The 26,413-nt window shown below is 44.1% G+C and overlaps 1 protein-coding gene across 2 annotated transcripts in view; it reads right to left on the reverse strand.

Moving 5' to 3' along the window:
* The window catches only part of CCDC87 (coiled-coil domain containing 87), a 99,369-nt gene that overhangs the window by 6,348 nt on the left and 66,608 nt on the right, over positions 1-26,413 (reverse strand). For both annotated transcript variants that reach the window (XM_075344682.1, XM_075344683.1), the window contains exons 15-19: positions 25,827-25,927; positions 19,869-19,984; positions 9,704-9,747; positions 2,769-2,906; positions 1,948-2,062 (exon numbers count right to left, since the gene is read on the reverse strand). In XM_075344682.1, the coding sequence (XP_075200797.1) occupies positions 1,948-2,062; positions 2,769-2,906; positions 9,704-9,747; positions 19,869-19,984; positions 25,827-25,927 (514 nt within the window). The remainder of the gene's footprint in view (positions 1-1,947; positions 2,063-2,768; positions 2,907-9,703; positions 9,748-19,868; positions 19,985-25,826; positions 25,928-26,413) is intronic.

The raw sequence follows: 26,413 nt of genomic DNA on the forward strand, positions 1-26,413 counted from the left end.
GTCTCATGGGATTGCTGGTATCCATTGGTTTTATTATAATGCTTCACTTGGCTACAGGGAAATCTAGCCACTATTTGTGGGATCCCTTCTAATAGTTTGCCACCAGGAATCACAAATAATGAAAAAAGTGCATCCCACATGAACAATCCAAAGGTGTGACTATAGCTCCTGAGTCAGTGTCATACACTTATAGTGCTGTGTTATGATCCGGAACCATGGAAGATCACAATAGATCATTGGCAAAAAAGGTGACAAGAGCATTGGCAACTAATCTGCCCGCCATCCCCTTACTAACCATCAACACTAGAAGTAGCTTAGGGGTGAACTAACATCCTATGCACCGCGAACCCAGCTGGAGAACTAGCTATCCTAAAGGAAGGAAGGATGAATAGCTCTCTGCCTCAGAAATAGACCGCAAAGGTATAGCAAGCCCCCCACATTCAAAGACTACGGTGATATAGGAAAACACAATACACAGATGGATGCTAGGATTAGCAAAGGTGAGGCCCCATTGACTAAATAGGAAAGGATAGGAAAGGGGCTGATTGTGGCCAGAGAAAAACCCTACAAAAATCCAAATACCTGATAGTACAAAAAATCCTCAGATCGCACGATCTGAACTCCGTCCTATATCAGGCGCTCTTGTCAAACCAATGAACAGAAAGCAGGAACAATTACAAATTCAAGAAGCAACAAACACATGGAGTTATAGGAGCAATACTCCAAACATAGGTGCAGGGAGCTTCCCAGCCAAGCACAGAGAGGGAAGATTCCTGCAAGCCAATGAACTGACAATAACCACAGTAAATGACAAACCCAGATAAGAACAAAAAGAACAAAACAACATAAGAAAGAACCAAGCACTTATCTGGGGTAGATGTGGTCTGGGGCAAGATGAGAAGGCTGGTAAACTGAAGAACAAATGAGAACCGGCTCAGCCTGCTAGCAGAGCAAGGTTTAAATAGGCAGACAGTTAGCAATGGAAACGCCCATTGCTCCAGCACACCAGGTCTCTGTCCAAACCATTCCTGGCCACAAGAGGGAGCCTCACAGCAGCTAAAGTATAACTGATATTCACAACAGTGCTGTATGGGAATTTCCTTCCTCCATAAATGTGCACCATATCGTGGGAATGAACAAAGAATGTAGGAATGATGCATAGAACAAAGGCTGAGAAAACACATAACAGTAATCATACGATGCAAATTATTCCAAAATTGTAAGTGGTAGTTTCTTCAGTATTTGGAAACAGAAGTGGCTGCAGTAAAGAACCTCCGTGCTTCTTCTAGCTCCCCTTAAAGGGAACCTGTCACCAGATTTGGTGACTATAAGCTGCGGCCACCACCAGTGGGCTCTTATATACAGCATTCTAACAATGTGTATATAAGAGCCCAGGCCACTGTGTAGAACATAAAAATCACTTTATAATACTCACCTAAGGGTCATTGCGGTGCAGACTGATCAGATGAGTGTTTCCGTTCTCCGGTACCGGAGCCTCCTCTTTCAGCCATCTTTGTCCTCCTTCTTCTGAAGCTGGGTGCATGACGCGTCCTACGTCATGCACATCAGCCGGCATTGAGGTCCCGCGCAGGCGCACTCAGGACAGATCAAAGTGCGCCTGTGCAGCATCCTAGTGTTGACTTGTGTGCATGACGAAGGACGCGTCATGCACCCAGGCTTGAGAAGGAGAAAGGCAAAGATGGCCGAAAGAGAAGGCGCCGGTACCGGAGAACGGAGACACCCATCCAATCAGTCTGCACCGCAAAGCCCCTTAGGTGAGTATTATAAAGTGATTTTTAAGTTCTATACAGTGGCCTGAGCTTTTATATATAGCATGTTTGAATGCTGTGTATAAGAGCCCAATGGTGGTGGCCGCAGCTTATAGTCGCCAAATCTGGTGACAGGATCCCTTTAACCATTTATTACACCATTTGACATGAGACTTACCTTTGTGGAAGAATCTGTTAGGATCAGATGCCACTGTCTCGAATGTCTCCAGGTCAGCTAAGATCTTCTCTCTTTTCTTAATAAGTGTGATGGCTCTGTCCCACATTTTGATGGCCTATGAAATGCATTTGTAATTATTTTTTTTTTGTTATTCATACATTTTATTGAAAGAAAATGCATCATCAGAAAATGATCTATTGTTTAAATCAGATTTTCGTGTTACAGTATATGTATAATACAGGATGGGCCATAAGTATGGATACACCCTGATAAAATGGAAGTGGTTGCCGATATCACCTTACTGTTTGTGGCATATTAGTACATGGGAGGGGCCAAACATTTTAGGCCGGGTGACGCACATGGCGGCCATCTGCAAAGCTGCCATTTTGAATTCAACTTTAATTTTTTTCAATGTGAAGGGGTTCATGTGACACTTCACACACAAAGAATTGCACAAGATAAACAATAGTGCGCTCATTTTTAACGTATCTTTATTCATTATCGAGCTATTGACACGTTTGTGACATGGAGCAACGACAGTAACCCACTAAAGGATGTGCTCAAAGTGCTGCCCATTGTGTTGAATTGTCAACGCGATTCTCTTCTCCCACTCTTGACACACCGAGAGCAATACTGCAGATCCAGGATCCAGGATGTGGGACACCTGCAACAATGGATACAGGAGGCCTGCGGTAGCATTTCTTCTGTGGTATTGCTCTCGGTAGTAATACAGATGCTACACTGCATCCCTCTTATAGTCTTTGGAGAGTAGGTCCAAATATTGTTTATTATGCTACACTCTGACTATATGTACACATTACCTCTTGTAGTCGGTCTCGGTACTCATAGGAACTATATTTAATTGCCATGTCCAGTCTCTGGCTTTCTGGAACATGAAGTACAGTCCATATAGCATTTAATTTTTTCTGGATATCATCGTGGCAAGGTGTTGGTTCTGCCTATAAATATGACACACAAAAAAGGACATTAGACTTTGTCACATAACTATTGTTTTTAGCAGCTGCATATCCGGTGGGGCAGGTGGGGCATCTGCTCCGAGCACAGCCGTCAGGCCACCTGATGCGGGGATCCAAAGTATCACCCCGGTGGCTGCATTTTGCCACCTCACCATAGTGGGAGTCCGCTGCTGTCTGCGCTGGCTGTCAAGCTGATAGCCAGCTCAGAAAAAGGTACAATGTGCTGACTCCCAGTGACCAATTATACTTCCACCTTTCAGACGTGAGTTCAAGTGAATCCCTGACCACCGGCACTTCCAGGTGAGGGCAATGTCAGTAGCATGATCAGGTCAGGTGATCATGCTACTGACATCACTTCTCGTAGCTTCAGACAGCGATGGTGTTAAGTGCTCTAGTGGAGATGAAGACACTAAAGATTTATTGTAATTAGGTGGGGGGTTTATTTGAGGATATAGTTTGTAGAGCATGGGGGGATGTCTGCTGACATATTATGAGAAGTGAGAGAAAAATGAGTGCTGAGGACACAGTTTAGCAAGCAAGGGAGGGAATGAGTCAGATAGTATGGGGAGTGAGGGGTAAGAGTGGGGACAGTATGGGGAGCGAGGAGGGGGGATGTATGAAAACATAGTATGGGGAATGAGGAAGGATGGGTGTGGACGCAGTATGGTGAGCAATAGGGGATTATGAAAACAAAATATTGGGAGCAAGGGGCATGGATGTGGACACAGTATGGTTGGTGAAGGGGGAGAAATTTGAGGACAGTATAAGGAGTGAGGGGGGATGTATGATGAAACAGTATAGGGGGATGTACTATGGGGAACAAGGGGCACTCGTATGAGAGGGGGAATGTATGCAAACACAGGAGGAAGAGGGATGGGATGGGTGCAGACAGAATGAGGGGGATGGGAGAATTTTGAGCACACAGGTTGAAGAGCAAGCAAGGATGGGATGGGTGCAGACACAGTATGGCGAGCGAGGAGGGACATGTATGAGTAAACAGTCTGAGAGTGGGGATGTATGTGTACACAGTATGGAGAGCGAGGGGAATGGATGTGGACACAGTATGGGGAGTGAGGGGTATGTGTGAGGAGACAGTATGGGGCGTGAGGGAGTAAATATGTGAGGTAACAGCATGGCTACCAGGGGAATATATGAAAGGATACAGTATGTGGGAGGGGGGAATGTGTGAGGAGCCTTTTGAAGGGAATAGTGTGAGAGTGAGGAGACAATATAGGAGGAGAAAAGTGTGAGTGTCACAGAATAGAAACTGGAAAGTGTGTGTGTGTGGGGGGCAGTATGAAGGACGAATAGCATGGGGGCACAGTGTAAGAGCACAGCCAGGTGGGGGAGATATGAGAAGGAGGAGGTGTGTGATGAGGGGACACAGTATAGAGACTGGGCAGTATAGGCGGGCACAGTGTAGAGGACTGTGTGAAGAGGTGGGCGCAGGGGAGAAAATAGTACCCTAAGAGGAACACTGTGTGGGTCATATTTTGTACAGGGAACACAATGAGGAGTAATTATTTATTCAGGCACACAGCGTAGGGTAGATTTTTTTTTATTTAAGAACATAATAATCATTCTGCGATTTTTAAGGGCACCATGTTGTGATGGGCTGCAGAAGACTAGAAAGGATGGAAGTTTGCAGAGACAAACTGTGGATGTAAAAAGTCATCATGGCGCCTGGACAAGATGAAGAAAAGAAAGAGAACAACTAAGATAAGAGAAAATGTCATCTATGTAAATGTTTATTTGTGATACTGACTAATTCTCATCAGTACTGTGGTTCCTTTATGGTCTGCAGTCTGATGATGACTGATAACTACAACTCTCAGTTTCTCCTTACCTTTGTTAAGGACATACTGGGAGTCATGTGATACAAATATATTTGGGTCTGACCAGACATTACAATTAATGTACCATGTACTGATGGTGGTTCTGGTGATGTACTTCTGTAATGATCAGTGTTGTGATGCTGTGTTTTTCGTGATGTATTCTTCTGCTGTTATTAGTTCTGATCCTGTACATACTGTATGTAAGAAGTATTGTGCCTACTGACAAGTTAAAGGTTAATATGTTTGTATTTATGTTAGGAGCATTAAAGGAGTTGTCTAAGTTTTTGATGAAAGTCTGCAGTCACTCTATGTGACTGCAGACCTCTGAATTCTCAAGTGCACAAAATCAGAATTTTCTGGTGCAGGCAGTGAGAGTGGGAAGTCAGGAAACCACATCTATGCAACTAGACACCTATGATACATGCCTGGTCTTGCACAATACAAGTGAATTAAGTGAGGCCGGACATGTCTATTCTGACTGTGGTCGGGATTATGCAATGCTCACATGACCGTCCATTCTTGCTGCCAAGCATGGGAGAATCTGAAAAGTATGCAGTGCACGTGCTGTGAGAATTCAGAAGTGTGCAATCATCTAGAGACACTGCAGATTTTCATCACAAACCTGGACAAGCACTTTAATTATAAAATTATGCACTGTAACATGCCTAATTCTAACAGAGTAATATACTCACTGTAAGGATTCAGCTGTTCCAGCAGTCATCACATGGCCACTCCACTCAGATGCGATTTTCATACTTACTGTCACGTGATATCTAGCTTTTCCTCCTGCTTCTCTCAATAAAGCAGAAGCTGTACTTTTCCACTGAACATTGAGAGAATTATGAAGAACAGCTCGTTGGCACGTGACTGTAAGTGTACAAATCGCATATGAATGAGCTTGTAACATGATGACTACACAAACCGCAAGTGGTGGTGTGGGGGCAAAAATAATTCTTACCCCGGGTATCGGAAAACCTAGATTCGCCTATTTTTAACATATATAGTATTAAAAAGTATTTTTAATAAAACTCTATAACTGTGGGATGGTATTTGTATAATTGGGGGATGTGGAGCTTGTTTTGCTCTAACTGCATGCATTATAAAATAGATCCCTATGTCAGATTGGCTTTATGAATGTTACACTCAGTCTTCTCCTGATTGAAGGCTCCTCCGCGGTGTCACCTCACATTGCTCAGTAGAGTCTACAGCTGTCAGTCAGGCTGGGTGATGGAGAATGAATACACATGAAATAATGAGCTGTTTCATTTTATAACTGAAAATGTTCCTCTCAATACCAGGATTATACATTCATTCTGTCCCTGATTTTCAAAGTAAGTACATCCTTCTCATTGAGTCCAAGTAAGCTACTGAACACTGTTTACAGTTTGTCTGGTGAAATCTTATGACAGATCCACTTTAATTCTTCATTCATAGCATAAGAGCAAAAAAAGTACACGACTTTTAAGCTACGCATTAGACAAAAGGCTACTGCTACACTAAAATTTTTATGTGCACTAAATGAAACCCAAACCGACAAAGCATTCATGGAAGGTGAGGGGTGGGGATGGGGAATCACGGCCCTGAAAAAGTAATTTCCTTTATATTGTTATAGTAAGAGTCCATGAAAATGAAATACTGACTGCTTAGGGAAATCCAAAAGAATGGTAGAGAATGGTGGAAATGCTAGCTGTACTCCAGATGGAAGAAACTGCCTCTAAAGTGACATACACTGATTACCAAAAGGGTTTTGAACTTTTGAATTTCAGCCACCATATCTCACCATCCACTACAGCTTTGAGCATGAGACCGCTTTATTTTATAGACAATCATATTGGCTATCTCATACATAAATTTGACTTGCAACTATTTAGCATATGATTAGTTATGCAGATTCTTGTCATGTCACTGCATTGTTACTGTTTTGCTCATAAAAATCTAAATTTTTATTATTAATATTTTGTAAATCTATTTTTGGCTGTCAACAGTGCCTGAATCCTTTAGGGCATGCTCTTGATGAGATTCAGGCATGTCTCAACTGAAATCTGATCCCAAGCCTCTCCTTCACGTTCCCAGTGTTGGTATATACTGGTCGACTCACTTGGGTATGTATACAGATTTGTTTTCTACTATCCCCACAATTGTTCAATTGAGTTGAGGTCTGGGGACTGTGGGGGCAATCCAGCACCTCTACTTCATTGTCATTGAACCATTTCTTCTCCATTCTCAGGTAATTGTCCTGCTAGAACACTATGTTCTCATTTATACCCATAGTACTCGAGTCTATGAAGTAACTCATGTTGTAGGATACTCACTTATAGCTCAGCATTCAGACCACTATTAATCCTGGTCAAGTATCCAACGCCTTTTGCTGTTAAATAACCCCATATCTTCAGGCTTCCTCTTGTGACACTTTGACACGTGGTGGACGTGTTCAGACAAAAATACAAACAACAGTACAACAGGTTGGGGGAAAAACCGGGGACACAATAACAAGGGTGGACCCTAGCTCTAGTGAGTTGGGTAGATGGACACATCCTGCACTCACCTGCCGCTGACCCTACGCTCCTAACCAGGCCCTATACTGTCTCCTCAACTGTCGCCGAACAAGAATCTGAGATCCTAAGAAAAACCATGTAGAGGCCCTGACTAGTGCGTTAGTTGGTGGCAGACGCTAGCTCCACTACTGTAGTAATCCACACAGAGAAAGGAAAGACGAACAGGGGAAAACAACAAAGAATAAAGTCCAAATTCAGGAACAAACCTTCACAGGTCCTTACACCAATGTGGCCAAAGAACAAATGGCTTTGTATCTTCAGCAGGGATTGCTGGGTACCACCACTATTTAAACCTGAAGGGCATGACTACAAATCTACTGCAGCTGACACACTCAGCTAGAGACTGCTGGAGAAGCTACCAGTAGAAAAACTGACATTAACCATTTAGGTACTGAAGGAAACTAAACCACATTTAAATGTGAATAACCCCATAGAGATGAGAGGCTGTCACAAGTCTCCAAAAACAATAGACTATCATGACACCTCCACCGTACTTAAAAGTCCCTTCAATTTTTCGATCAGTTACCCCTTTTTCCCTTCTTTCTTCAAGACCCATTTGCACCCATCAGAGCCAAGTCTATTGACTTATGTCTCATCTCTCCAAATCACCAGTTTCCAATCTCCTACTGTCCACATTCCATACTTTTTTACAAACTGGACCTGACGCTTTTTATGATATTATTGAAGTCGAGGCTTCTTCCCCTATTTTGGGCCACCATTCAAGACTTGTGTAACGTGCGGCGCACGGTGCTTGCATCGACGTTCGTGATCCCACTATTACAAAGCATTTGAGCAACCTCAACTGCAGTGTTTGTCGAGCCAGAACTGATAGGCCTTGTGATAAGCCAACTTGTTGACTGCAATATTTTGCCTGGATGTACACCTCTTGGCTTTTGAATGGATGGACGGACTTAATTTCATATTCTTCCAACTGTCATGGCACTCACATGATGCAGTTTGGCAATTTTCTTGGCCAAGAGACCGCTATCGATGAGTTGGATGATGCTGTATCTCTTTTCTTGGTAAAATCTTCATGCTGCTCCTCGATTCAAATCAGTGACCTTTCACATGGGAATCAACCTAATAACACACTGAGCTATTAAGGTATGTGAGGACAGGTTGTAATTTGTAGTATACAGGAAGAAAAAGACTTTTACACCACCAGGAGCAAAAAACAGTAACAATACAGTGACATGACCAGAATCTACATTACTAATCATATGCTAAACAGTTGTAAATCAAATTTATGTATAAGATAGCCAAGATTATTGTCTATAAAATGAAGGTAGTCTCAGATTCGAAACTGTAGTGGGTGATGAGACATGGAGCCTGAAAGTCAAAAGTTCAAAACATTGTTACCCTTTTGCTCCTCAGTGTATATGTGTACCAACTTTTTCCAGAAAGGGACTTACACCCAGACTGAAGCATTAAGTACATGTCTATACTCTATATCACTGTCCCCCAACCTTTCCTTCCTTGAGAGTTCTGAGGGATGGTCACGAGTCACATTCAACACACCCGCACCTGCCAACAGTAGTAACACCCAGAATTCCTCTCACACATTATGATGTTCCCCACAAAGCACCTTGCACAGTATGATGTTCACCACAAAGCTCTTCACACAGTATGATGTTCCCCACAAAGCCCCTCATACAGTATGATATTGCCTATAAAGCCCCTCACAAAGTATGATGTTCCACATAAAGCCCCTCACACATTATGATATTGCCTACAAAGCCCCACACACAGTATGATGTTCACCACAAAGCTCCTCACACTTATGATGTTCCCCACAAAGCCACTCACACAGTATGATGTCCCCACAAGGCCCCTCACACTGTATGATATTGCCCACAAAGCCCCTCATGCAGTATGGTGTTCCCCACAAAGCCCCTCATACAGTATGATCTCCCAACAGTTTCACACGTGCTGACAGTTTAAATAAAAAAATCATTATACTACTCACCTATCCCTGTTCCATCACTGCTCCTGTCTGTGTAGTGTATGGAGGTACAGCTGGCATGATGTAGTGAAATCGCACCTGCTGCCCTCTCAGATGCACAGGCTCAATGGTGGAAAAAGACGTTGACGGATCCCTGTTCCGTCATTTTATTCACTTGTCCCTACATCCCAATGATGCAAATACCAGAGAAGTTGAGACCCTGGTCAGAAATTAGGTACGGGGTGTGGGACAACCTTTGACTGTCCACAAGAACCTCAGTTTTGTTGCAAAAATTACAGCTGCATCAATATCTGTGCCACGAATAGAAATGTTTTTTTTTTCATGAGCACTTCTGTAATCAGCCTAAAACAAAAATAGTGTGATCCTTCTAACACGTGGGTGTCACACTTACCAATTAACTTATTTCACAACTTATTTCACTATTACCTCTTTTAGGGTATCTATTGATTCCTTTATTTCACATTCCACATCTGCAAGAAAAAGAGGAAGACAGTTTGCCTTCAAAGGTGAATTACAAGACTAATAGGTATAATTAGAAGAAAGAGTACATTTTGTAGTTTCTAGCTGTAATAATAAAAAATATTGAATTCTTTGTTTTCAATCTGCCAAGCACAAATGTTTTGTGGCGCCCCTGAGGCTCAGTCGCCACAGGGTATTGCATCTGACTTAAGGTGCAATGCTCATCCTGGGTAAGGAAGAGGTTAACCACTGGTTTTCACTTATACAATATTCACATAGACACCCAGCCAGTTACACAACTCAGGAAGTCAGCCAGCCTGAAAAATTCCCAGTTGGTGGGACAACCACTAGTGAGTCATCAGGAAGGTGGGGGCCGCACTGAGGGAGTAGGGAACACACAGACATTTTCACTTTAGAATAGTCTGAGACTCAGAACAACATGGTCGTTATAGAGAGTGCTTAAGAGCTTCTATAGTTAGGACTGGGCAGACTGGAAGGAGCAGGAGACGACAGTGGTGGAGCTGAATAGGATAACTGAAGTGAGCACTAATATATATATATATTATGAGTGCAAGCCAAACAATACATACTATACAAGGATAAGGCTGCACATCAAACGTAGATAATGGTATAATGCCTCAAGCATATGGAAAAATATTGGAATATACAATGAAAAATGCTACTTGCTAATTTGAACATGTGAATAATGAATTGCATACCTGCCATGAATATTAGGAAAAAGGAGATATTTAGCAATCGCATTGATCAATGTAACTGAGCCCCAAGACCTCGTCAAGGTATATCTCTATATTGGGGTCCCTAGCTCTGTGACCCTGTGTGTCATCTCATTGCAATTAAAAACTGCTGTGGGTGGAGAGGGGTAACTAAAGACTTTCTTATATAGGAGATGGAAAAAACATGGCCGAAAGGGGCGGAGCTGTGTTCACATTCAGAAAAAAAAAAAACTACATATAACTGAATAGGATAACTGAAGTGAGCACTAATATATATATATATTATGAGTGCAAGCCAAACAATACATACTATACAAGGATAAGGCTGCACATCAAACTTAGATAATGGTATAATGTCTCAAGCATATGGAAAAATATTGGAATATACAATGAAAAATGCTACTTGCTAATTTGAACATGTGAATAATGAATTGCATACCTGCCATGAATATTAGGAAAAAGGAGATATTTAGCAATCGCATTGATCAATGTAACTGAGCCCCAAGACCTCGTCAAGGTATATCTCTATATTGGGGTCCCTAGCTCTGTGACCCTAACTGTGTGTCATCTCATTGCAATTAAAAACTGCTCCACCCACAGCAGTTTTTAATTGCAATGAGATGACACACAGTTAGGGTCACAGAGCTAGGGACCCCAATATAGAGATATACCTTGACGAGGTCTTGGGGCTCAGTTACATTGATCAATGCGATTGCTAAATATCTCCTTTTTCCTAATATTCATGGCAGGTATGCAATTCATTATTCACATGTTCAAATTAGCAAGTAGCATTTTTCATTGTATATTCCAATATTTTTCCATATGCTTGAGGCATTATACCATTATCTAAGTTTGATGTGCAGCCTTATCCTTGTATAGTATGTATTGTTTGGCTTGCACTCATAATATATATATATATATATTAGTGCTCACTTCAGTTATCCTATTCAGTTATATGTAGTTTTTTTTTTTTCTGAATGTGAACACAGCTCCGCCCCTTTCGGCCATGTTTTTTCCATCTCCTATATAAGAAAGTCTTTAGTTACCCCTCTCCACCCACAGCAGTTTTTAATTGCAATGAGATGACACACAGTTAGGGTCACAGAGCTAGGGACCCCAATATAGAGATATACCTTGACGAGGTCTTGGGGCTCAGTTACATTGATCAATGCGATTGCTAAATATCTCCTTTTTCCTAATATTCATGGCAGGTATGCAATTCATTATTCACATGTTCAAATTAGCAAGTAGCATTTTTCATTGTATATTCCAATATTTTTCCATATGCTTGAGGCATTATACCATTATCTAAGTTTGATGTGCAGCCTTATCCTTGTATAGTATGTATTGTTTGGCTTGCACTCATAATATATATATATATATCTATATATATAATTGCCTTATTCTGTCTGTCTGTCTGTCTGTCTGTCTATCTGTCTGTCTATCTGTCTGTCTGTCATGCTCCGAAATTGTGTCCTTACGGTGACACAAAGCTGATTGGCCGCTGGGCTCGCCATGGCCCCGCCCCCCCCACACGGATTGGCCTCTCGCCCCGGCTCTCTGCAGGCCCCGCCCCCCTCACGCAATGCACGCTCGCTCTGGCCCAACTGACACGGAGCCCCGATTCCCAGGTGAGTACACACACACACATCAGATCACACTCACTCTCACACTCACTCTCACACACACCTCACACATCACAACATGCTGGGATATCGCTTGCTTCTACACCGGCTCCGTCAGGATCCCAGCAGCGCCACACATAACCTTGCGATGCTGGGATCTTCACGGAGGCCGTGAAAGCTGGTAACCATTATACACATCGGGTAACTAAGGTCCCTTAGTTACCCGATGTGTATCATAGTTACCAGTGTACACCGGCTCACACTCACTCTCATACACACCTCACACACACATCACATCGCATCCACACATCAAGGTCCTGCAGCGGCGGAAAATAGAGACACATAACAGCACACACATAACAGCACACACATACACACACACAAATCAGATCACACTCACTCACACACACACATCACATCGCATCCACATACTCACAACATCCTGGGATATCGCTTGCTTCTCGGCGGCGATACTGTGCTGTTGTGATCTTCCAGGACCTGCCGGAGGATCACATGGCCAGAAGCATGTGATATCCCTGGATGTTGTGAGTATAAGCGTGTATGTGCGATATCGTCAGTGTCTGTGTGTGTGAGTGTATGCGATCGGGTGTGTGTGAGTGGATGCGATCGGGTGTGTGTGAGTGGATGCGATCGGGTGTGTGTGAGTGGATGCGATCGGGTGTGTGTGAGTGGATGCGATCGGGTGTGTGTGAGTGGATGCGATCGGGTGTGTGTGAGTGGGTGCGATCGGGTGTGTGAGTGTCGGCAGAGGAGCACGGCGTGCTGGAGGAGGCTGGGAGCAGAGAGGCTGATCATGGGGAAGGCTGGGAGGAGAGAGGCTGATGCTGGGGGAGGCTGGGAGTGGGAGGCTGGGACGAGGGAGGCTGATGCTGGTGGAGGCTGATGCTTGGGGAGGCTGATGCTGGGGGAGGCTGGAAGGAGAGAGGCTAATGCTGGTGGAGGCTGATGCTTGGGGAGGCTGATGCTGGGGGAGACTGGGAGGGGAAGGCTGATGCTGAGGGAGGCTGGGAGGAAGGAGGCTGGGAGGAGAGAGGCTGATCCTGGGGAAGGCTGGGAACGGGAGGCTGATGCTGAGGGAGGCTGGAAGGAGAGAGGCTGATGCTGGGGGAGGCTGGAAGGAGAGAGGCTGATGCTGGTGGAGGCTGATGCTTGGGGAGGCTGATGCTGGGGGAGACTGGGAGCGGAAGGCTGATGCTGAGGGAGGCTGGGAGAGGGAGGCTGGGAGGAAGGAGGCTGGGAGGAGAGAGGCTGATCCTGGGGAAGGCTGGGAAGGGGAGGCTGATGCTGGGGGAGGCTGGAAGGAGAGAGGCTGGAAGGAGAGAGGCTGATGCTGGTGGAGGCTGATGCATGGGGAGGCTGATGCTGGGGGAGACTGGGAGCAGAAGGCTGATGCTGAGGGAGGCTGGGAGGAAGGAGGCTGGGAGGAAGGAGGCTGGGAGGAGAGAGGCTGATCCTGGGGAAGGCTGGGAAGGGGAGGCTGATGCTGAGGGAAGCTGGAAGGAGAGAGGCTGATGCTGGGGGAGGCTGGAAGGAGAGAGGCTGAGGCTGGGAGGAGAGAGGCTGATGCTGGGGAAGGCTGATGCTGAGGGAGGCTGGGAGGGGAAAGCTGATGCTGGGGAAGGCTGGGAGGACGGAGGCTGGGAGGAGAGAGGCTGATCCTGGGGAAGGCTGGGAGAGGGAGGCTGATGCTGGAGGAGGCTGGAAGGAGAGAGGCTGATGCTGGCGGAGGCTGATGCTGGGGAGGCTGGGAGAGGGAGGCTGATGCTGAGGGAGGCTGGGAGGAGGGAGGCTGGGAGAGGTAGGCTGAGAGAAAAGAGGCTGATGCACACACACACACACGCGCGCGCACTGCACAACACACCACACACACACACACACACTGGGAACCACAAACAACTGCCCTACACAGACACCCACACACACAGACAACGCTGCACACACACAACACCCAACACACAAACACCGCGGCACACACAAATATACGCACATAACGCACAACACACACATTGCACAAAACATACCTCCCCCCAAAACACACCACACACACACAAACCGCGCAACACACACACAACGCTACAGACACACAGCGCTCCACAAACAACGCAACACACGCAACACACATACAACACCGCTCTCACCCCCCGTCACACCCAGACAACACCCAGAACATGTACAGCGCCTACACAAACACTTGGTAACTACAGACAACAACATCTCTCTATATATATATAACAAAAATCATACATGAACTACACAATACGTAAATTCTAGAATACCCGATGCGTAGAATCGGGCCACCTTCTAGTATATATATATTAGTGCTCACTTCAGTTATCCTATTCAGTTATATGTAGTTTTTTTTTTTTTCTGAATGTGAACCCAGCTCCACCCCTTTCGGCCATGTTTTTTCCATCTCCTATATAAGAAAGTCTTTAGTTACCCCTCTCCACCCACAGCAGTTTTTAATTGCAATGAGATGACACACAGTTAGGGTCACAGAGCTAGGGACCCCAATATAGAGATATACCTTGACGAGGTCTTGGGGCTCAGTTACATTGATCAATGCGATTGCTAAATATCTCCTTTTTCCTAATATTCATGGCAGGTATGCAATTCATTATTCACATGTTCAAATTAGCAAGTAGCATTTTTCATTGTATATTCCAATATTTTTCCATATGCTTGAGGCATTATACCATTATCTAAGTTTGACGTGCAGCCTTATCCTTGTATAGTATGTATTGTTTGGCTTGCACTCATAATATATATATATATATATATATATATATTAGTGCTCACTTCAGTTATCCTATTCAGTTATATGTAGTTTTTTTTTTCTGAATGTGAACACAGCTCCGCCCCTTTCGGCCATGTTTTTTCCATCTCCTATATAAGAAAGTCCTTAGTTACCCCTCTCCACCCACAGCAGTTTTTAATTGCAATGAGATGACACACAGGGTCACAGAGCTAGGGACCCCAATATAGAGATATACCTTGACGAGGTCTTGGGGCTCAGTTACATTGATCAATGCGATTGCTAAATATCTCCTTTTTCCTAATATTCATGGCAGGTATGCAATTCATTATTCACATGTTCAAATTAGCAAGTAGCATTTTTCATTGTATATTCCAATATTTTTCCATATGCTTGAGGCATTATACCATTATCTAAGTTTGATGGACAGTGGTGGAGCTGGCTGACCGGTAGCTCCTATGGGACACAGGAGAAACACGGTTGCCGAGGGGAGAGCGTAATTGCTGCCTTGGAACCGGCGCTATTCAGGGTGCAGAGCCCTAGAGTGGAACAGACTTCACGTTGGATCACCAGAATCTGCAGGACAGGGGGATTGCATGTCCCTCTGGCCACCACAGTTCCCAGAGTACAGTGCTACATAGGGTCCGGAGTCGTGATTACAGTCAGGTCCCACCACGGACCCGCGGCACCTGCAGACGGGACAGGAACTTTAACACTACACCGAGGTCCCCAGGTACTTCAGGTCACAGGGATCCACACTAAAAAGCACAAGGAGGAAGGGCCCACAGACTACCATACGGGTTCTGACCTTTGACTTACACTGGATCGGCTGGAGCTTATTCGCAGCGGAGATCGGTGTCTCCGGGCAATCTAAGAAATGTGAGTAAAAGACCTGGAACCACAATTGCCGTGTAACTACTTTATTGCAAGCACCCCGCGCTTCGGCGCCAATGGCCACTATCTCCCCATCACCTCCACGGGGCTCGCTCCACCTGTGCAGAACGAAACCATCTTTGCTGCTGCTACCATCCGCCCCGGAGGACAGCAACAGTGGCTAATCTCTGGCCGTGTACTGCAGGTGGCGTCACGACAAACATTCCCAACCTATCGCACCTTTTATTGTGGACACCTCGGGGCACAAACCGGGCAGGACCACCAGTGACATCACTGGAACCGACATCACCGGCCCAGCGAGGAGTATTGAACCCCTGCCCCATGGGTGCTACAGTTTCAATTACCTAAACTTTTTTTTTTGAGGATTGGGAGGCCCCCATATAAAATTGAGAGGTAGCTGATTCCACTCCTTCTGGCAGGTTTGACAGGCTTTAATTCCTATAGTGGGTGGTGGGGGTGTAAGTTTGTTTGCTTTGAAGAACAGGTCTCTGACGTTCATGCTGCTTTCCTTTGTAGGGAAATTTCACAGAATCCAGATCTTGCTATAAAATGAATGAGAATTTTTTGTGAAAACCATATTTCTTTTCCTCCGGGCAGCGAGGTTTGATTTGCAGGTGCTGGGAAGGTTCATAATGCTATTTGCAGACTTGTCTTTCACATATACAACCCCTGGCAAAAATTATGGAATCACCTGGCTCTGATGAAGTTCATTCAGTTGTTTACTTTTGTTTAAAAAAAGCAGATCACAAACATGGCACAAAACTAAAGTCATTTCAAAGGCAACTTTCTGGCTTTAAGAAACACTAAAAAAACAATCATGAAAGCATAATGTGCTAGCCAGTAACGGGTACTTTTCAAGACCAAACAGGGGGGGAAATTATGGAATCACTCAATTATGAGGAAAAAATTATGGAATCACACTGTAAATTTTCATTCCCAAAACTAACACCTGCATCAAATAAGATCTGCTCGTTAGTCTGCATCTAAAAAGGAGTGATCACACCTTGGAGAGCTGTTGCACTGAGTGCACTGACATGAATCATGGCTCCAACACAAGAGATGTCAATTGAAACAAAGGAGATGATTATCAAACTCTTAAAAGAGTGTAAATCATCATGCAATGTTGCAAAAGATATTGGTTGTTCACAGTCAGCTGTGTCTAAAATCTGGACCAAATACAAACAACATGGGAAGGTTGTTAAAGGCAAACATACTGGTAGACCAAGGAAGACATCAAAGCGTCAAGACAGGAAAATGAAAGCAATATGTCTCAAAAAAAAGGAAATGCACAACAAAACAAATGAGGAACGAATGGGAGGAAACTATCAATGTCTGTGACTGAACTGTAAGAAATCTCCTAAAGGAAATAGAATTTACATACAAAAAAGCTAAACAATAAAAAGATGACTGCCTGAAGAGAACATGTAAATTTCCACAGTCATTGATGATATGGGGCTGCATGTGAGGTAAAGGCACTGGGGAGATGGCTGTCATTACATCGTCAATAAATGCCCAAGTTTACATTGAAATTTTGGACACTTTTCTTATCCCATCAATTGAAAGGATGTTTGGGGATGATGAAATCATTTATCAAGATGATAATGCATCCTGCCATAGAGAAAAAACTGTGAAAACATTCCTTGAAAGAAGACGCATAAGGTCAATGACATGGCCTGCAAATAGTCCGGATCTCAATCTAATTGAAAATCTTTGGTGGAAGTTGAAGAAAATGGTCCATGACAAGGCTCCAACCTGTAAAGCTGATCTGGCAACAGCAATCAGAGAAAGTTGGAGCCAGATTGATGAAGAGTACTGTTTGTCACTCATTAAATCCATGCCTCAGAGACTGCAAGCTGGTATAAAAGCCAGAGGTGGTACAACAAAATACTAATGATGTATTGGAGTGTTCTTTTGTTTGTTTTTTTTTCATGATTCCATAATTTTTTCCTTATAATTGAGTGATTCCATAATTTTTCCCCCCTGTTTGGTCTTGAAAAGTAACAGTTACTGGCTAGCACATTATGTTTTCATGATTTTTTTAGTGTTTCTTAAAGCCAGAAAGTTGCCATTTGAAGTGACTTTAGTTTTGTGCCATGTCTGTGATCTGCTTTTTTTTAAACAAAAGTAAACAACTGAATGAACCAAGTGAGTCTATAAATTTTGCTAGGGGTTGTATTACTGAATAGCAGTTTTCTTTGAAAGCAGTCCTTAGAACTTTTTAGTTAAAATACAGCATTAAAGTTATTGTACCAGTTTTGGAAATAATTCCCTTATCCTGATAGCTAGGAATCCCACCGATCCTGAGAACAGGGCTCTGCAGAGCTCAATCTGAATGAAGAGGAAGTGGAATATTGACATCTTCCTTCTTTTCATTCTTTATGGGACTGCCAGAGAAATCCAAGCAATGTTTAGGCTCTTATAGTCCCAAAGAGAATGAATAGATAGCCCTGTTCTTAGGATCAATGAGGGCTCTATTGATCAGACCTCCAGCAATCAGGAAATTTCATGGAGATAGGGTATAACTTGCAAAACTTAATGTTTGAGCTTTGAGTACGAGAAAGAAACTTTAGCCTCGGACATTAAGTTCATTAAATATTGGGTGCATATTAATGTTTGGTATGGTTAGCTATTGATGCAAAAAGCTCAAATGTTAGGCTGTATTTTTGCTGTGTTGAGTGCTTGCTGGAAAAAAACGTCATCACACGTACAGTACTAGGATCTATCTGATTCAATTGGGCTGTTCAGATGATCATTTTGTTCTTTTCTTACATGAACAGCGTGTCCGCATGAAAAAAGAACTGCAGAATGTACTAGTCTCATCAGTATTTGAGAGAAGACTCACCTATTCAAGTCTATGGATGGCCAAAAAAAATGGATCTCATACGGATCACCTGATTTGCATACACTTTTTATGGCTGTATTGCAATTCTTAACATGGGAAATTGTATGTGGTCTTGTAAATTTTATTCACTGCTGATGTAGAAAAAAAACAAATGCAATATCGATGACAATACAGATGAAAATGTGCATTTTTTGGGATGAAAATCAGATGATTTTTTTATATGGTCGTGTGTACTTAGCCTTAGCATGCTGACAAATCTCTACTATTTTGCAGTCTTCAATAAGAAATGTGACTGTCACAGCGAAAGGGAAGGGAAGGGAAACCCTGTGTCTAGGGAGAGGGAAGACGGTGACCCCTGACCAAACCTACTGCTGGTCCCTGGGGTCTCTCACCATCCTAGATAGGTTCCACACTTATGTGCCGAGCTGGATACCTGACCTAATGCTGCACCCTAAATAGGGAACGGATGGGATGAGCTCTTCGTCAACCCCACTAAACACTATAGAAGACACAAGTGGGACACACGGGGAAAAGCATCATCTACTTATCATTAGATGACTCAGATAGAAGTTCAGCAGAGCTTTCAGCAATTATACCACAAAGGAGAACAGACCACCAGCTTCCAACCTCGGCTTGAAGGAACTGAAAATATCACTAGCACAGTCCAAAGGAAGGAAGGGGTATTTAAACACCAAGGGAATACTGACAATCAACAGCTGGGTGGAAATCGAGCTCCAGCTGGGTCCAAAAGGGAGAGGGATGAATCCAGCAGGAAAGCTACTTATACCAATGAATACTGACATGAGGAATAATGGAAAGTCAGGGAGCATTCTGCGCAGTCAGACGCTGTGACCTTCTATGGCCAAATGACTGTCTGTCACACGTAATACGTCCGTGACAGTGACCCTACATGTGCTGGTAGGGCCAATGGAACACGGATGGTTTAAAAAACAGAAGTTGACTTGACGCACTGTGGCAATATGTAAAGAACCACATATAACACTTGTCTATATTAAGTGTCCTTATGACAAGTATTTTTTTCCTAATGTATCACATATATCCAAATACTAAAGTTTTATGTGCCTTGTGTTCTCCCCTTTGCAGTTGTTCTCCACATTGGAGAATGGCGGACTTTCGTAACTCAGAAATCCGCAATAGATTACTTGAAAATGGGTTTTCTAAACTAAACAATCTCTATAAAACGCAATAGAAATTAACTGTGGTGACTCATAGGTAAATTGTAATGAAAAGAAGAGATTACCCTGTAAAGGTGGTTCTGATCCGAGACCCCCAAGCATGACACTGTTGACATTCCACATGCCCGGTAAATAGCGTTGCTTCTGTTCTCTAAGATCAGCGAGCTTTTTGTCACGTTGCCTGTAGAAAATAAGTTGAATATTTGTTATTAGCACCAAGCACACAATTATTTGACTATGAATAAAATAAATGCAGCCCTGTTATGAACCCCCCGCTGTATCTGACAAATTAATTTGGCAGGGGCAATGCAGAAGAGAAAACAATAAGAACGCTACAATCTAAAAGCTTTCCCTTGTTCCACGGGGGTTTTTAATTAACACAAAGTACAAATGTTCTGAACAATCTCAGCCCCGTGGATGTATTAAAAAATAAAAACCTTTCAGCTGCTGCTGGTAAAGTGTTCCCATCTGATTAGTAAAGACTCGGTGGTATAAATAATATTACTCCAGCAGGATAAAGCAATCTATGTGTGAAAGCTAAGCATTACAAATCAGGATCCCAAGAGCCAACAACCAACGACTTTACTATAGTCTGGATAAGACAAGGAATAAGAAATAATGATTCGGGGCCTCACATGCTATCCATAGTTTTTCCATACAGATATTTCTTTATTCCGAACCAAAAGGCGAGTCGTAACAATAATCAGATGTAGATATCACTTCAACCTCGAAATTACGCCTTTGAAATGTGGTGCTGGAGAAAGATGTTATCTATACCACGGATGGCAAGAAGAACAAACAAATCAATTTTGGACCAAACAAACCACACATGTCCCTCGAAGCAAGGATCAACAAGCTAAAACTTGCCTACTTCGAACACCTCATATGAAGAGAGCAATCACAGAAGTACATAATGGTCAGAAAAATAGGAGGAACAAGGCAAAGAGGAAGACCAGCAACCCAATGGCATGATACTATCAAGATAATGTCAAAGAAGACCCTGGTGGCCCTATCTAGGGTTGTACAAGATCGGTCTTCCTACAAAGCGTTCATCCATCAAATCACCATGGCTCAAGATCAAGCTGAAGGCCGTTAAAAAAAATAATAAAGCCTCTCTTTAACCCCATTGGCATCCTGAGATCAAGATTGTGTGGTCCTGATGGTTTCCAAGGCAAATCAGGGCCAAATAACGGCCTTAGAATCTGCCTGCTATAGTGACCTGTTCAGAACTTAGCAACATTTAGTTGGTATAAGAACATATATCTTTCCGCTCAAGCCACCATGCATTATTTCCTGAAAAGAAGCTGAAGGGTTAATAAGCTACCTGACAGCATTTTTTTTTAGAACGGATCCGGGGTACTAGTGGTTATTGCTGATATACAGGTCCCTAGATGGTGTTTGTTACAGTAAGAGCTCCATTTAATTATGTACTGGGTCTTCTAGTCAACAACAGAGTTATGTAATGTAAACCAAGGGGAGCCTAACACAATTTTTTTCAGAAGATCTTTGAGAACATAGCATGTAATGTGTTCCTACTTCAGTACCCCTATGCGGAGTTCCAACTCCTCTAAACACTCCCTAATAAACCCCTTGGGAGATAGGTGACGAGTCAATGTCAAAAATCCAGACAGGACTAGATAACTCGTTCACTCCTTACCTGGAAGAGGGAGCAAACTGTTCATTGATTATGTTGAACCCAGAACCACTATCTAGAAAAACCTTAATAGGGACTTCCTAGCCCCTTAGCTTAACCCTGGCAGGTAAGAAACACTGAGACACCATGGTGGAGGAAATGCGTAGACATTGGGCACAGAGGGGCAAACACCAACAAACTGACCCATTTTGCCATAACAAAAACAAGCTACCTCAATTTTAGCTGAGGAAAAGCCTATCCTCACATGGGATGTCCCTCTATGCTGCAAAGGCTCGAGTGTGGTCTCTGGAGGTAAAACAATACCGATACCCCTTCCCAGAGAGTCCTGGTATTATGTGATCTTTGCCTGAAACGGCGATCAATCCGGATTAATAGCTACATAACAGACTCAAGGGATGGAGGAGTTTCATACATGACCAACGCCTCTTTGATCCTCCCAGATACACCCTGAAATAAATTGGCTTTTAAGCGCAGGGTTATTCCACAGACCAGAGCCGGATCTCAGAGCAATAATCCTTTACAGGTCGATTCCACTGTTACAGTGAACAGATTTTTGCCTCAGCAAAAGATGTTTTATCCGGATCATCATAAATGAGACCAAGTGCTGAGAAAAACCCATCCACCGTAAGAAAAACAGGGGAATCAGTGGGTAGGGAAAAGGCCTATGCCTGTAGGTCCCCACTCAAAAGTGAGACATAATCCCCCTCCCGCTGTATATCACCCACAGAGGCTTGGGGACGTAACCAAAAATACCACTTATATGCCTCCCTAAAAGCAACAAACTGTCTACGCTCCCCTGAAAATCTCTCATGAAGAGGCAGTTTAGGTTCAGATGGTCCAGTGACCGGACAGATTGCTCAAGTGTGACAGGCTGTGCATGCTGCTATACTTACTCCCTTAATTCAGCCACCTGAAGAGACATGGTCTGCAACCATCTCACTAGTTCAGCAACCCGGTCTATGCTGGAATTAAATGTTTTGGCTGATTATAATGTCACTGGGTGTAAGGAGTTAACAGGGGACTGGGCCACCTTGACTGGCCAACAGGATAGGGGTCCCTAGCTGTCCCCAATACCAGAGATACCTCTAATGGTGAAGATGTCTGGTCCGCCTTCCTTACCTTACTCCTAGCAAGCCCTGATCTTATACACCCATTCCCCCACTCCGGGAATGAACTGGGACAGGAGTGGCTGAACTCACAGACATAGACAAATGGGAAAACTAAAAACTGCATCACACAGCTAGCACACACGGAGATTAAAAACAATATATGATAAGGAGGAAATAAAAAGCAGGGAAGAAATAACCAGACGACGAGATGATTTCTACAGCACACTGGAACACATCAGCACACTGACCAGTTTAGCAAAGGCTATAGTCGGCGTGGGAAGACAGGCTCCACCATCTTAAAAAGGCAGGGAGTAACTGTGATAAGTCTCCCACAACATGTGATCCAAGAAGTATCCAGCAAGCTAGCAGAGATTAACTCCTGCAAGCCCGATCACTAATGAGCACACAGCTTGTCGACGCCTGAGCCGGTCTGTGCAACTTACACGCACCAGAAAAGGCATAATATGGAGTGTCATTCTGCAGTGTGAACAGCATCAGATTCCTCCAGGACACTCTGTCTGCTAATTTGGCTGTGTTGTGCAGCTCCGTAACTGAGCACGTCTGACCTCCATTGGCACCATGGTCATCTAATTGGAGGGGGTGCCAGTTGTCACACCACCCCTGATCAGATATTTAATGACCTATCTTAAGGATGTGCCATCAAAGTCCCAACAGCCCTTTTAAAATAATTTAGACAGGAAACCCACAAGGTCTGTTATTTTGTTGTGAAACTAATAATGTGGCTTCCTTGTACAACTTAACATCCTTCTTCTATTACTTTTCTATACTGCACTCCTATACTTCTGCACATCAACCACCATCTAAAAAAAGCTTAAAATGCTCATCACATTTTTTACTATGTCCAAATTACGGGCTAAAACTTTAATAAATATATATATTATCAAGAGGTGAGAGAGGACTGGAATGGTTTCATGGATGACTGCACGGAGAGGGAGGGGCGGGAGAGTATAGCAATATGATGTGGAGCGACACGGCTGATGGAGGAGGTGTTCCTGTTAGTCTGCGGCATTATTGCATAATTTAAGTTTTGTTTATTTGTAGAGCCACGAGGTTTGTAGTCTCAAGCTATATAATATAATTATGATTTGAGAACTCTATTATATTTACATATATGCAGAGAAAGAACCTGATTTATAAATCACATGTGTTTATCTGTTTATTGTTATCAGTTATATGAAAAGTGAAATACTCTCTGTATTGATCCCTAATGATTTAATAAAAAAAGATCTGATTTAAAAAAAAAAAAATATATATATATTATCAGTTTTTACATTAATCAAATACAGAACATGAAATCTGCACAGAGACATAAAATTAATGGGAATCTGTCACCAGGTATTTGCTACCCCGTCTGAGAGCAACATAATGTAGGGGCAGTATGTGCACCTTTTAATGGCTTGATAAAGGCCCTGTGTTGGCTGAAACGTTGCAAATTTTTGTATTTCTCTTCAGCGTATGCTGGGTCCAATAAAGATATTTTCTAAATAGAGAAGGAGTTTCTGTGCCTTGGAATCTATGGTACTTATTGCAAGCTTACAACCAATGGAAGGCTGTACTGTACCGTCCTGAGAGGGGCCCGGCCGCTTCCTCCGCTTGCTCGGGCCGAGCCGCTCGAGGTCCGTGCTCGGGTTGTCGGTGGCACGAGCGCCTCCGGACCAGGGGCCACGTCACTCTCGGTGGGAGGATGGTGGTCGTGTAACGGGTCGTGACGCCACCCACGGGTCGTGGTGACGGGAGAAGCACCACCGCTGTGGCTTAGGTAATGGCGGGCTCGTCCGGGATCGGTGTTGCGGCTGCAGCCGAGATGTTAGCCCCTCCGTGGGTAGGGGCGGTGTGTCCCGGGGCCCGGTGGGGGACTGTAAGGTTTGGTGGTTGTTGTAGTCGGGGTGCAGGGCGCCGTGCTGCGGTGCAGTGTGTCGTGCCGGGATGACACTGGTGTACTCACGATTAATTCACACTGAGTCAGTGGTAAACCAAAGTTCGGTAGTGGTCGGTCCCCGCGGCCGGCTGCTGATGGTGACCCCTTTTCCCGTGCACCTCTGGATGTTTGTGTTTCGGCCCCCCTGCCTAAGCAGTGGTTGAGCGTTGAGCTGCCGGAGGAGCCCTCGGTTGCCCGCAGGCGCTGGCCCGTCGGGTGTCTGGCCCTTGGCGGTGGTGCTCACCCGGTCTCGGTGGGCTTTTGCCTTCTTTCGGGATTTTGGTTGTGGATGAACCCATGAGGTCCGGCCAGCAATCAGTCAATTTGCCTATACTCAGTGGCTTCTAAGCTAGGACGGGGTCTGAGTACCCTTCTGTTGGTGCTCCGGTACACGTTTGACTCCCCGGTTCAGGACCGGCGGGCTCCAACCCAAGCCCGGTCCGTACGGTTCCACCGGTTGCGGTACCGGTACTCCTGCAGAAGGCCACCACCGCCTGCCTGCCTGACGTTTTCCAAGGGGCCCAGGCTCCTACCCAGGTCCCTGACAGTCTCTCTCCTTTTTCACCTCCTGTCACTGTCAACTCTAAACTTGCTTTCTTTGAACTTCCTACCCCAGGACAGTAGTCTCCTCGGTGGGCGTGTCTTTCCGCCTGACTCCGCCCACCTGGTGTGCTCTACCTGCCCTGGGGGAGGCATCAGGTCTCCCAATCGGGTGACATGTGTGTGACCTCACAGGGGGGTGGGGGTGTGTGTGTATGCGGCTGGTGTAATTAACTGTGACCCCTGGGGTCCAGGGCGTCACAGTACCAAGTACCACAACCAGTGGTGCAAGGAATAGCTGCTTACATAGCAGTTATCTGAATGCTGAGCTCTGTGTAACTCCACCCCGCCACCACTGATTAGCAGTTTTCTGCCCATGTAGTGTACACAGTAATTTGCCAATCGGTGGTGGTGGTGGGAGGGGGTTATATAGACCTTATGAATATGCTTGACTACCAGGCAGCAAGTTTACTAGTCCAAAGATGATAATCTCATGCTGATAAAATAGTGATTTTATCAAACGTACAGCAAGCAGAACAATAAGTGACATATCACTGGAATCATGGTCTTTGTCTCTACATTATGCTGCTCTCAGACTAAGTTGGTGACAAATTCCTTTTAAAGGATACAATTCTGCTTGACTGTAATCATAATTAGAGAGAACTAACTGGCTATATTATTCCCCAAGACTTTTTAATTTAGATTTTGGTTCTTTTCCATTCAGGGTAATAAGGATTTCTTTTAGGGGCATTATAACAGGTGACATCCACACTTTTCAGACCTTTTCTGTTCTTCTCTCTTCACCTTGGCTGCCATGTTTTCCTCTTCATCCTCAGAATCGCTGTTGTATAGATGGTATATTACCTTTAAGTAATCCAGATCCTGAAAAGGAACACACAAACTCATTAAAACAAAATTTGACCAGAATCTCATTGACAAAATATTGTTTTCGGTAATGTAGAGAAGGAAAGTCGTCCGCTCCCTTTCCCTGCACCCCTCCTCTCCCCACTGTTCCTGAGCTTGTCTGCGACCGCAGAATAAAGTTGTTTGGCCACTTAATATTGTTTTCCTGATGAGATTGTATGGCTCTGCATGGAAGCTCAAGGTGCAAGCTCCAGGTATTGTTGTACGGGTCCTATTCCCGAGCCCTAAATCTACAAAATGTGTGGCACTTTGCTTTAACCCTCCATCACATACAATAGGCCTGACAGGCACATGTCTTTTACTTTCATTTCTCCTTCCTCACCAGATTGTGAGGAAATCCCCTCCCTCCAGGTAGTCTCCTGTCTCTAGCAGCTCTGTGAAACCTCATACCACAGTTGGATTGCAGAGCTTCAGGAGGACAAATATAACTGCGCTAATCTCTCA

The sequence above is a fragment of the Anomaloglossus baeobatrachus genome, chromosome 4 (assembly GCF_048569485.1).
Source record: "Anomaloglossus baeobatrachus isolate aAnoBae1 chromosome 4, aAnoBae1.hap1, whole genome shotgun sequence".
Taxonomy (NCBI): Eukaryota; Metazoa; Chordata; class Amphibia; order Anura; family Aromobatidae; genus Anomaloglossus; species Anomaloglossus baeobatrachus.